This window comes from Artibeus jamaicensis, unplaced genomic scaffold (assembly GCF_021234435.1).
Source record: "Artibeus jamaicensis isolate MK-2021 breed Jamaican fruit bat unplaced genomic scaffold, CSHL_Jam_final contig_311, whole genome shotgun sequence".
Taxonomy (NCBI): Eukaryota; Metazoa; Chordata; class Mammalia; order Chiroptera; family Phyllostomidae; genus Artibeus; species Artibeus jamaicensis.
The window spans coordinates 5,358,158-5,372,500 of record NW_026521717.1 but is presented as its reverse complement, the minus strand read 5'-3'; the positions used below and the strand labels follow the sequence as shown (position 1 = coordinate 5,372,500).

Genomic DNA, 14,343 nt, shown 5'->3' with positions numbered 1-14,343 from the left:
TTAAATGCACCTTTCTATTATCCACGTATTTGAATGTTTTTGCTTTTTTTTTTTTTGGTCCTGGCTTTAGATTTAACGGGACTGTGATTATTCTTAATAGATGGTTTATAATCTAAGTAAGTTGTAGTACCTAGTACTATAGAAAGCACTGATTCTATTCAAGATACTTTTGATGTGAAGAAGCAAGAAGGACACCCTGTGGCAAAATCTGGAACACTCGGTTTTTCTGCAAATGCTAGATTGATAGAAGCTTTGCAAATGCATGTGGCTATGCATTAATATTTATCCAGGCTGTCATAAATGATTTCACATCATAGTGTTGGGGAACATGGCGCTTGTGGCAAAAACTTTAAAGTTTAATTATAATATATAATTTTTATGCAGAGGAGACAAATGTCAGGACTTCTTTATTTAGAGTTAAGTTCTGGTCATTTTTAAAAAGCAGAATAACTGCATGTATTATCTCAGAGTTTCTCACTACATGTGAGGATACAGCATTTCGCTATATGGAAGGCTGAAACATGAGTAAAAAATGTTTTCTGGGAGACCTGTTTCTTTACATTTTTACATCACACTTAATTTCCTTGGTATCTCTGCCACAGATTGCCAGTTAGAAATCTTTGTCCTTCCCATACATTTCATTTAAATGCTTCTAAAATATCTACATTATGGTTCAAACCCATTAAAAGAAGGTTTATGTTTTAAAAATATTTTAAAAGGCAGTTCAAAGGTTGTTTTATGCCCTCTTTATTTTACTAGGCTGCCTTGGCAGAGAGCAGTTTACCTTTGCTCAGTAACCCTGGACTGATCAATAATGCATCCAGTGGCCTACTACAGGCCGTCCATGAAGATCTCAATGGCTCTTTGGATCACATTGACAGCAATGGGAACAGCAGTCCAGGTTGCTCACCTCAGCCGCATATGTAAGTGTAGTTAACAGACTCAATGAAATTTAGGATGTGTAAGTAAAAAATATAAGTTCAAGTGGAGTTAAATTGCATTATGTTAATGACATGAAAATATGTATCAAAATCAAATTTAAGACATCGTTTAGAACCTCTCCAGTGTTTTATAATTATTGTAATAACAGTTCTGCACAAATTCGTAATACTACTAACATTCTCTTCCATATAATGTCTGAGATTACTATATCTTATGGGTCATTATAACAGTTTGGTTTGTATGGTGCAGTAAGAGTATTTATGATGAGTAAGTTAGCATATATTTTACTACTATTACAGGTCTCTAAGTCATTTCTGAACTGTAGTCAAGATATTGCCCATTTTTATAAACCATAAAATGCAAAGCTTAACTGTTACCCACAGTTTACATAGAAACTAGAAATGTGTAACTTTTTGCCTGTCTTATAAATTAGTTTAATTAGATATTTTACTTTAATTACTAGTGCATCTGTATTGTTAAGGTTTGTATATTATATTTTATGCAAGACTACGATTCCTATTAATATTTAGCAGCTAACTATATCATTAATTACTCTGAAATCTTTCCCCTACCATCTTTGCAATGAAGCTGAGAGAGTGAATATATTAAAAATTGATGTATTGTGAATTTCAGAAATGTGTATAACACTTTATAAAATGCCCGGCCTTATTCATAGGCCAAGCATATCAGTTTCTTGTTTACTAAAAAGTACTGACCCTGGAAGAACCTAGAATTCAGGGGAAAAAATTAGAATCTGAATAATGAAATATACACACCATTCAGTTCAATTGAATTATAACATGTCTATACATACTTCCTAATAATAAACATCATATATTTCCAGTTTCAAGTTATGGAGGTAAATATATTACTTTCTCTCATTTTTATATTTTCTTCCCCTATTTTTGAATTAAATATCTAGTCAAAGACCTGAAAGAGAAATGTGGCCTTTATATGTGCCTACTTTAATTTGACCTTTCATAGACTATTATTTTAGTTGACTTTTTAAATATTTTATTCTACTTGACATAGTAATGTCCTTAAGATCATGTACCTAATTGCTTTATAGCACTTTTACTCTATCACTTTCTCAAAAAAAAAAAAAACAACACTGTGAACAATAATGTGGTTCATCAGGTTTCAAACTATGACTTTTCAAAATGGAAAAATTTGTCTTTCAGAAGTGTCTTTAGATGTATTACATAATACAAAAGAGTAATAAAACTTGAAGTAGCAAGAACATGAATATATGCTCTTGAGAGTAGCAATACTCTAAAACAAGGGAAGTGAGCAATCAGACAAAAGTTTTTATATTCTTCCTTTATCCTATCAGCCAGTCAGTGGGTAGCTGGAGGCCTTTCACTTTCAGCAGTTCTCCTAAGTATGCTAATGCTTGTTCCCTGTATAAAATGCTAAAACAATAAAACTTTAAAGGCAAATAAGAGTTGAGCTTATTTTCCCCTTTAAAAAAAGAGCTATTTCAGAGAAATGAAAGATATTTATAATAAAAGTATTTAAGCTGTTGATGCAGCTCCCTGTTGTTAATATGCAGTACATAGTTGTTATAGACCATATATAGAGGGTATGTAGAAAGTTAGTTTAATGTGTTCGTACTAAAATAAAAATTACTGATTCAATAAAATAGATGATTAACATTACATTTTTAGATCCTGAAATAATATCAGGCTAAATTATAGCATTGTTAGGTTTGTAGTATTTTTTCATTTGGCAATTACTATTTTAAGTTCTTCATTTTATTAATTTATCTACAATATAATTGTAGAATATCTCAGAGAAAAAGTATTACATTTAAAAGGAAACATAAACTCTCAGGAGCTCAATGGCAAGCACCCAGGCACGGGAAGTGTGTAGGACTGTGAGGAGACGAGTAGGCAGAAGGCAGTGGGAGGCCAAGAGCATGCAGTGGACTCAGTGGGGATAACAGTTATTTATTTGTGTCAGTTCCTTATCCTGACTAGGAATTGGATGGGACAGCCAGTGGTGGTGATTACTGTGGCAGCATGTGCACCCCTCAAGTGACTGACCATCTGATATTCAGAATGATATTTGCCAGACTCATTCAAAACTGCAATGATGGAGAAGAAGATTTAGGTATAACCATCAGGGATAGAATATCTAGAATACATTGTATATTCCAAGCTTATTCATTCCTTTAAAAAGTTTCTCATTGCTGATAAATGGGAAAACACTACTTTTACTAAGCTAACGCAAGGGATGTTGGGTATATTCAACAACTCAAATAACTCAGTCTGGGGTTTTGCGAAAGAGCTATAAATGTTCTCTGATAAGATGTTTCTTGGACTTTGGTCATGGTGGCGACATAGGTAAACACAGCTCACCCCTGGGCAATGTTGTAGACTCCATCAACCTAGCTTCACACTGTTTGCCCTACCCTGGCAATTCTTTCAGGCTCTACTCTACCCATCATTAAGGCCTACCCAAGCTGTTCCCAGCAGCTTCTTCTTATGAATGGCTTGTCTTAGCTCATGCTTCAGATTTTCTTAAATTTTCTCAAACAAGTAGCATCTGGCACCTGTACCTTTCACTAAGTGGCCCCAGACCTGACAATGGCAGCAGCTTGGCATGGTTCACATCCTGGCCTCACTTGGACACCTTCAAGTTTAACACAAGTGGCAGCCACCTGCATATTTCTTTGCAGCCTATGTTGGGTGGGCATGGATAGAATAAAAGTGGAGGCTGACCTTGGTCTGCACCTTCTGGGAGGCCCCAGAGTCTGTGAGCCCAGTATACAGCTACAGACCACGTCAGAACATAACCACCCAATGACATCCACAACTGACACACTCAGGGGTAGATCCAGTGGGCACTATAGCTGTGTTGAAGTAAGTTCTGCTCTGTGGAATAGGCCCTTGCACAGATAATCCTCCACAGTGATCAGAGGTTGGTGGTCCATGTTCACATCAGGTACCTCTAGCTGACTGACCTGGGTAAATTCCACTCATTGACCTTCCAACAGCAATCGGGGCTGAACTACAGGAGGAGGGTGTACACAGTCCACATGGTGGGCACACTTCAAGTGCCCAGCTTGGGTGATGGGGGGGATGTGCTCATGGACCCTAGAGGATACCTACTATATTAGGCCATTCTACCAAGCCAGGGAACACTACCTAATACATAGAAATAAATACAGGGAGACTGAAAAAAGTGAGGAGACAAGGAAATAATTCCCAAATGAAAAAACATAACAAAACTCCTGAAAAAGAACTAAACACAATAGAAACAAACACTCTACTACATGCAGAGTTCAAAACACTGGTTATAAGGATACTACAAGGAACTTAGGGAACAGTAGAAAAACTCATAGAGAACTTCAACAACATTTAAAAAGGACATGGAAACTATAAAAAAGAACCAGTCAGAAACGAAGGATCCATTAACTGAAATGAGTAGCAATTTATAGGAATTCATCTGTAGAGTGGATGAAGTCAAGAATCAAAGCAGTGATTTGAAATACCACCTAGCAAAAAAACACCCAATCAAAACAGGAAGAAGAAAAAAGAATTTTTAAAAAATGAGGATAAAATAAGGAGCTTCTGGGACAAGTTAAATTCTACAAACACTTGTATTATGGAGGGTGCTGGAAGGAGAAGAGAGCAAGATATTGAAAACTTACTTGAAAACAACAGAAAATTCCCTAACCAGATGCAGAAAATAAACATACAAGTTCAGGATGCACAGAAATTGCCGAAGAAGATGAACCCAAAGAAGCCCACACCAAGACACACCATAATTAAAATGCTAAAAGTTAAAGACAAAGAGAAACTTTTAAAAGCAGTAAGAGAAAAACATCTAGTTATCTACAAGAGAACTCCATTAAACTGTCAACCAATTTATCAAAAGAACCTTTGCAAGCTAGAAAGTATTGGCAAGAAATAGTCAAAGTGATGAAGAGCAAGTACCTACAACCAAGATTACTCTATCCAGCAAATTTATAATTTAGAATCAAAGAATAGATAAAGAGCTTCCCAGATGAGAGAAAGTTATTCACTCCCAACAAAAAAGTATTATATGAAATGTTAAATGGCCTTTGTTAAGAAGATAAAAAACATAACAATAAAATGTCAAATACATAACTATCAATAATTGAATCTAAAAAACAAAATAAACAAGCAGAACAGAAACTATCAAGATACAGAGAATGTTTTGATGGTTGCCAGATGGGAGGGGGATTGCAGAGATGGGCAAAAATGTTGAAGGGATTAAGAAGTACAAATGAGTTGTTATAGAATAGTCATCAGGATGTTAAGTATGGCATAAATAATATAGTAGCCATACAATATATATGCATGACCCACGGACTAGGACAACAGATTGCCTTCAGGAATGCAGGGTGGTCTGGGTAGAGGGGTAAAAGGGAAAAATAATTGGGATAACTGTAATAACATAAATAATAAAGTATAATTTAAATTAAAAATGAAACTATATATAAAATTGTGTATTTAAGGCTTGATTTATTGCCACTATGGCTCTATAATATTAAAATGTTCATAGTCAATACATTGTATGTTTATGCATATATGAGTTAGTGTAGCTTATTGGAAAGATTTTTCAACAGGAATAAAAATTAGAAGGTGACCAAATCTTGTCCTTTCCTAATTTATATAAATTTATATAATTTATATAAATTATAATCAAATTTTAAATTATGCAACATACTGAGTTGACATTCATTTTGAATCATTAACCTTTTTATGTAAGATGTCAAATATTATTGATAGAATGCCATTTCAGTATTTTGTATTTTCATCTCTATAGTTTTTATATACTTGTACTTAAAGAAGTTTAAGCATCTTATGTACATTATGAGGCAAAGGAAAAACATGATCTAATTCCTTCAATCAAAATTTGGCAGCATATAATTGAATATACTTCAAGTACTTCAAAAATTAAACATAAGTGGAATAATTTTATAGACCATTTATTTATTTTTAAATTATATTTATTAGGGTGACATGAGTTTGCAAAATCCTGTGTTTCAAATGTAGAACTCAATAAAACATAATCTGCTCACTGCATCATGTGCCCATGGCCGTAAGCAGTCTCTTTCCATCCCCATTTTCCTCCCCTTAAGCCACCTCAGCCTAATGTCCACCCCACTTTCCTTCTGGCAATCACAACACTATTGTCTGTGTCTATGTGCTATGGATATATGTTTTTTAAGCTAATTCCTTTACCTTCTTTCATCCAGTCCTCCACCTTACCATTCTCTCACACCCGTCAGTCTGTTCCATGTATCCATGCCTCTGGTTTTACTTTCTTTGTCAGTTTATTTTGTTCATTAGATGCCACTTCATAGGTAAGATCATATGGTATTAGTCTTTCAGTGACTGGCTTAATAATACCAAGGTTCATATATGCTGTTGCAAAAGGTAAGATTTCCATTTTTGTCTGGCTGCATAGTATTCTACTGTGTGAATGTACCATAGCTTTTTATCCACTTATCTACAGTTGGGCACTTGGGCTATTTCCATATTTTGGCTATTAAAAATAATGTTGCAGTGAACATAGGTGTCCATATATTCTTTCAAATCAGGTCCCTTCAGATAAATTCCCAGAAGTGAGAATGTGGATCAAAAGAGTTCTATTTTTTTTGTGTGTGGAAACTTTATATTTTTTTCTGCAGTGGCTGCACAGCCTGCATTCTCACCAACAGTGCACAAGGGTTTCCTGTCCTCCACATCCTGGTAGATTCTTGCTGTTTGTTGATTTATTGACGATAACCATTCTGGTAGTTGTGAGGTGATAGCTCATTGTGGCTTTAATTTGCATGTCTCTGATTATAAGTGACTTTGAGCATATTTTTTTTTTTTGGGGGGGGTGTGTCTCTGCCGGGACTGGAACAACTTGTGCCCGCGCGACGCGCACGGTATTTTTGTATGTCTATAGGCCATGTGTATGTCCTATTGAAGAAGTGTCTATCCAGACCCTTTGCCCATTATTTAATTAAATTGTTTGTCTTCCTGGTGTTGAGTTGTATAAGTTCTTTTTATATTGTGGAAACAAAACACTTTATCAGATGTATCATTGGCAAATACATCTGAACAAGCTACTGTTCTCCCATACAGTAGCTCCTTTTTTTTTTTTATTTCATTAATGGTTTCTTTTGCTGTGCAGAAGCTTTTCAGTTTGGTGTAGTCAGATTTGTTCATTTTTCCTTTATTTCCCTTTCCCTATGATATATTTTGGCAAAGCATTACTACTGGAGATGTTTCAAATTTTGCTGCCTATGTTTTAGGAGGTTTATGGTTTATTTATTTTTAGTTTATTATTGAATATGGTGTAAGCAGGTGGTCTAGTGTCACTTTTTTTTGCATTTACCTTTCCATTTTCCCAGTAATATTTATTGAAGAGATTGTCTTTACTCCATTCTATACTCTTGTCTCCTTTGTCAAATATTAATTCACTCCATAGACATGAGTTTATTTCTGGGCTCTCTGTTCTGTCCCATTGATCTATGTGCCTGTCTTTATGCCAGTACCAGGTTACAGTGATCCCTCACCTATCAGGGGAGTTACGTTCCAGAGACCCCTGAGATGGGTAAAAATCTACAAAGTAGTGGCATTATATTTATTTTGTTATTTAGATATATTTTAAGGATTTATAAACTCTTCCCACACTCCTGTAAACCTTTTCTACTCTCTTATTGACCTTTTCCATGATCTTATAAACATTCATACACTCTTAAACACTTTCTACACTCTTAAATCTACATAATTTTACCAACACATAAAATTCTATATGGGTACTCACCAGTGAAGTATACTACAACTTGAATGATGAAGATCATGAATTATGTAGCTGTGCAGTAATGATGGCAATGAAGGTGATGACAATGAGATGAATGTACTGCACAACCAAGAAGATCATTACAGCTCTTATGAAGGCACCACTTCATCAGGCACTTCATCAGGTGGTGCAGTATCTTCACCCCGGGCCATAACTTCTATTTCTGCTAAAGGGGTAGGTATAACTGAACTCTTCATCTGAGTGATAAACATAGTTATGGGGAGTTGCTGGTGCTGCTTTTTATCCACAGAGGCAGCTTCTCCATGCAGAGAAATGCTCTTGAGTCAAAAGTGTCTCTGAAATTTGTCAAACCAGCCCTTGCAGGCACTGAATGGGGTTGTTCTGGTGGGAGAAGCACTTGACAATCCTGCTTCTGCACTGTCGTCCTTGGTCCTTGTCTTCGTCCTTGTCACTGCCGTGAACATCTGTGCTTTCTGCAGAACTATCATAAAGTTTCTTGGCCTTCATCTGGATGGTGTTGGTATCCAACAAGATATTATTCCTGCAGTCATTTATTCACAGGGCCGATGCAGACTCCATCCTCACAATGGCCTTATTGTGGGAACTGACCACCCTCTTTGCAGTCTTGTTAAAAGTCATTGTTGCCATGGACCTATTATTCTTCTCATTTTTCTTTATGTAGCGAACAGTAGATTCATTGATCCTGTAATGGCAGCCTACAGCCACATAGTTTTTGCCTTCCTTTAATATGTTGAGAAGTTCCACCTTTTCTTTGATGGTAAGCATATTCCTCTGGTGCTTGGGTTCACTGCCAGAAGCCTTAGAAGTCGCAGAACATTTGGGTGGCATCATAGGGCTTGAAATAAATTCAAACTTTTACAAAAATTTCAAAAAAACACAACACTGCAAAGTAACACTAAGCACAGAGATCAGACATGGATGTGAAGTGGACTAGGAGAGACGCTGAACATAGGGGCACAGTGAGGGAAAGCAAACAGACCAATGCTACGGTCAATAAACCAATCAGCACCCAGGATACAGAGCACAGTGCAGTGATTGGTCACCTTCCACTCCATCAACCAATAGTGTGCTATGTACAATCTCACATTGGCAAACTTGCGCAAGCAGTAGTGGCACACTGCATTTCCATTGTGTACAGTATGATGTTTATCTGCTGATGAAATACATACTTTATTTTATTTCAATTTAATATTCTTTTAATATGTTTGAATAAACATCTTTACATTGTTTAAATTTATAGGCAAAAAAATTAAAACCATAAATATTATATAATACCTATATACTATCCCGCAATATAGCAAAAACTCTGTGATGCAGAATTAGATATATTTTTTTTAAAAACCCATGATAGGATGCTGTGCTTTCTCACACAACCAAGTTTAGAGACAACTAAATATTAGCAACAGAAAACACAACCAGAACAAAGAAAATCGAACTTTTCAGAAGTCTGATAACAACAAATTCTTCAGCCTGACCAGTAAGAGGGGCGAAACCAGCAGCTGGCGGAGCGAGGTTGCACAGGAAAACTCGGTCAGATGGACTCAAGCGCATGGAATCCAGGCACAGGGTTGGACGTAGTGAGTGACCTAGCAAGCAACTGCTGGGAAACAGCCAGGGAGAAGGGCTGCAGGTTGACTGTGGTAGCACATTCATGTGCAGATAGACAAGCGAGGGAGTGGGGGATTAGACGGGACCCAGCGGGACCCAGCAGGACCCAGCAGGCCCCAGCAGCCAACGGCAGCAGAGGGCACCACCGTTTCCTCGCTCTGACCCCACCTCCACATACAGCATCATAACCCAACGACCTGAGTGGCCCTACCCTGGTGAACCACCTAAGATTCTGCTCCTCACCCAGCGGTGCAAAACAGCAGAGGGGGTCACCATTTCCCTGCTCTGACCATGCCCCCACATACAGCATCACAACCCAGTGACCTGGGAGTCCAAGGCTCCCTACTCATACTTAACGGGCACAAACAGACCAAAAATGGCTCAAGAAGATCTCAAAGCCCCAGAGCCCATAGATCTAAGCAATGAAGAAATAGCAAAACTCTCAGACACACAGTTTAAAACACTGGTCATCAGGATCCTCACAGAACTGGCTGATTATAGCCACAAATTAGAGAAACATATGAAGGCGAAACTAATTGAAATGAATGGAATTGCACAGGAAACCAATAGCGATGAAAAGGAAACTGGGACTCAAATTAATGGAGTGGACTAGAAGAAAGCAAATAAGGGCCAACCAGAAAAGAGTCAAGAAGCAAGAATTCAAAAAAATGAGGAGAGTCTTAGGAACCTCCAGGATATCTTTAAATGCTCCAAAATCCGAATTATAGGGGTACCAGAAGGGGGAAAGGCACAGCCACCAGTGGAAAACTTATTTGAACAAATAATAAATCTGGCAAAGGAAATAGATTTCCAGGAAATCCAGGAAGCTCAGAGAGTCCCAAAGAAGTTGGACCCAAGAAGCAACACACCAAGGCACATCATCATTACATTAGCCAAGATTAAAATGAAGGAGAGAATCCTAGAAGCAGCAAGAGCTAAGGGGACAGTCACCTCCAAAGGAGTTCCCATCAGACTGTCAGCAGATTTCTCAAAAGAGACCTTACAGGCAAGAAGGGGCTGGAAAGAGGTATTCCAGGTCATGAAATCCAAAGACCTACAACCAAGATTGCTCTATCCAGCAAAACTTTCATTTAGAATGAAAGGACAGATAAAGTGCTTCTCAGATAAGATCAAATTCAAGGAGTTCATCATCACCAAGTCTTTATTATATGAAATGTTAAAGGGACTTATCTAAGAAAAAGAAGTTAAAAAAAAAACATAAACAGTGAAAGGACAGCAAACTCACAGTTATTAACAACCACACCTAAAACAAAAGCAAACTAAAAGGATAGCTAGATCAGGAGTGGAAACATAGAAATGAAGATCTCAAGGAGGGTTAGCAACAGGGGAGTGGGAGGAGGAGAAGGGGGAGAAGTTACAGAAAATAAGTAGCATAGACGGTAGATAGAAAATAGAAAAGGGGGAGGGCAAGAATAGTATGGGAAATACAGAATCTAGAGAACTTGAGACACATGGTCATAAACTAAAGGGGGGGTAATGGTGGGGACAGGGGGTAGAGTGGAGGGGCATGAAGGGGGGAATAGAACAACTGTAATGGTATAATCAATAAAAAATAAATTAAAATTTAATAAATAATAATAAAAATAAAAAAAACATGATACGGTGAAGCCACAATAAGTGCATTGCAATATAGTGAGGGACGTCTGTATTTTGTTTAAAATAGCCATGTAGTATAGTTTGATATCAGGTACTGTGATACCTCCAACTTTGTTTTTCTTTCTCAAAATAGCTAAGGCTATTGGGGGTCTTTTTTGGATTCATATACATTTTTGTAATATTTGTTTTAGATCTGTGAAACATGCCATTAGGATTTTAGTAAGAATTGTACTGGATTTATAGATTGCTTTGGGTAGTATGGCATTTTAATGATGTTAATTATTTCAATCCACAAATACAGCACATGCTTCCACTTACCTGTATCTTCCACAATTTCTTTCTTCAATGGCTTATACTTTTCCAAATAAAGGTCTCTTTCACCTCCTTGGTTAAATTTATTCTTAGGTATTTTATTTTTTGTTGCAATACTAAATGGGACTTTTTGTTTCTCATTCTAATATTTTACTTTTGTTGTATAGAAATGCCACCAAATTTTGAATATTAATTTTTATCTTCCTAGTTTGATGATTTTATTTACTAGCTTTTTGGTGATTCCTTTAGGGTTTTCTATGTAAAATATGATGTGTCTGTGAACAATGAAAGTTTTGCTTCCTCCTTTTTAGTTTGGATGCCTATTATTTTTTCTTTTTGTTTGATTGCTATGGCTGGGACTTCTAGTACAACGGTACCTAAGAGTAGAGATTTTAAGGGAAACACTTTTAGTTTTTGCCCATTGAATATTATGATGGCTATTGGCTTGTCATATATGGCCTTTATTATGTTGAGGTATGTTCCCTCTATTCACACTTTGCTGAGAGTTTTTATGATTAATTGGTGCTGAATTTTATCTAATGCTTTTACTGTATTATCTTGTGCTTTCCTTGATTTTATATATGTGGTAATCATGCTTTTGATTTGGGAATATTGTACCAACCTTACATCCTTAGAATAACTCCCATTTGATCATGATGTGTGATCTGCCTAAAAAATTGCTGGATCCAAGCTTCTAATACTTTGTTGAGGATCTTAGCATCTATTTTTATCAGAGATATTGCCTATAATTTTCTTTCTTTTTACTTTAAATTTGAACATCTGATTACTTTTATTTTTTTACTGAATTTTTTTATTTGCCCACTTTATTTTTCTTAATTTTATTTAGTTATCTTTCAAGTACAGTTTTTTGTCTATTTCTCCCATCCCAGCCTCCCCTGCCCCATGCTCCCCACCTCCCTCCCATTTCCCATAGTTCTCATTCCTGTGTCCATCCCATTTGTTCCTCCAAATCCCTCCCCTTTTTCCCCTTAAATTCCCTACCCTCTCCCCTCTGGTCACAGTCCCCTTGTTCTCTATTTAAGTGTGTTTGTTTTTTTTTCTGCTTGCTGCTTTGTTTTGTTGTTTAGCTTCCTGTTAAAGGTGAGATCATATGGTATTTGTCTTTCAACACCTGCCTATTTCACTCAGCATAATGCTTTCCAGTTCCATCCATGTTGTTGCAAAGGGTAGTACCTCCTTCTTTCTCTCTGCTACAAATAATTCCATTGTGTATATGTACCACAATTTTTTGATCCATTCATTTACTGATGGGCACCTAGGTTGCTTCTAATTCTTGGCTATTGTAAATTATGCTGCTATGAACATTGGGGTCCATGGGTTCTTTGAAATTGATGTTTTGGGGTTCTTAGGATATAACACTAGCAGTGGAATTGATGGGTCAAAAGGCAGGTTGATTTTTAGTTTTCTGAGAAAATTCCATACTGTTTTCCATAATGGTTGTACCAGTCTGCAATCCCACAAACAGTGAACTAAGGACCCCTTTTCCCTACACCCTCTCCAACATCTGTTGTTTGTTGCTTTGTTTATGATAGCCATCCTGACTGGTGTAAAGTGGTATCTCATTGTGGTTTTAATTTGCATCTCTCTGATAGATAACGATATTGAGCATCTCTTCATGTGTCTCTGGATGTTCTGTATGTCCTCCTTGTAGAATTGTCTGTTCAAGTCCTTTTCCCATTTTTTAATTGGGTTGGTTGTCTTCTTAGAGTGGAGTTGTGTAAGTTCTTTGTATATTTTGGAGATTAAACCTTTGTCTGAGGTATCATTGGCAAATATGTTTTCCCATACAGTTGGTTGTCTTTTTAATTTAATATTGTTTTCTTTAGCCACGCAGAAGCTTTTTATTTTGATGAGATACCATTTGTTTATTCTTTCCTTTATATTCCCTGCTCTAGGGGACATATCAGTGAAAATGCTGCTGCACGAAATATCTGAGATTTTCTTGCCAATGTTCTCCTCTAGGACTTTAATGGTGTCACAGCTTATATTTAAGTCTTTTATCCACCTTGAATGTATTTTGGTATATGGTGTAAGTCTGTGCTCAAGTTTCATTGTTTTGCAGGTAGCTGTCCAGTTCTCCCAACACCATTTGTTGAAGAGGCTATCTTTACTCCATTTGATGTTACTGCCCCCTTTGTTGAATATTAATTGACTGTAGAGAGTTGGGTTGATTCCTGGACTCTCTGTTCTGTTCCATTGGTCTATGTGCCTGTTTTTATGCCAGTAACAGGCTGTTGTGATTACAGTGGCCTTGTAATACAGTTTGATATCCGGTATTGTGATCCCTCCTACTTTGTTCTTCTTTCTCAAAATAGCAGCTGCTATTTGGGCTCGTTTGTGGTTCCATATACATTTTTGAAGTGTTTGTTCTATGTCTGTGAAATATGCCATTGGTACTTTAAGATGTATTGCATTGAATCTGTATATTGCTTTGGGTAGTATGGACATTTTGATGATGTTAATTCTTCCAATCCATGAACAAGGTATATGTTCCATTTGTTTGTGACTTCCTTGATTTCTTTCTTCAGGGCTGTGTAGCTTTCTGCATACAGGTTTTTTACCTCCTTAGTTAGGTTTATTCCCAGATATTTTATTTTTCTTTTTGCTATATCAAATGGAATTTTTTCCCTTGATTTCTGCTTCTGCTGATTCATTGTTGGTATACAAAAATGCCTTTCATTTCCAGATATTGACTTTGTATCCCGCTGTTTTGCCAAACTTATTAATTAGTTCGAGCAGTTTTTGGGTAGAGTCTATAGGATTTTCCATGTACACTACCATGTCATCTGCAACCAGTGACAGTTTTGCTTCCTCCTTTCCTATTTGGATGCCTTTTATTTCCTTTTCTTGCCTGAAAACTGTGGCTAAAACTTCCAATAATATATTGAATAGAAGTGGTGAAAGTGGGCATCCTCATCTTGTTCCTGATCTTAGTGGAAAAACTTTTAGTTTTTTCCCATTGAGTATGATATTGGCTGTAGGTCTCTAATATATGGGCTTTATTATATTGAGGAATGCTCCCTCTATTCCCAC

General features: G+C 36.7%; 1 protein-coding gene across 1 annotated transcript in view; it reads left to right on the top strand.

The window, feature by feature from the left end:
• FOXP2 (forkhead box P2) overlaps positions 1-14,343 on the top strand; it is a 369,425-nt gene that overhangs the window by 282,659 nt on the left and 72,423 nt on the right. Inside the window, exon 16 of the mRNA XM_053662959.1 lies at positions 760-923. Within this exon, the coding sequence (XP_053518934.1) occupies positions 760-923 (164 nt within the window). The remainder of the gene's footprint in view (positions 1-759; positions 924-14,343) is intronic.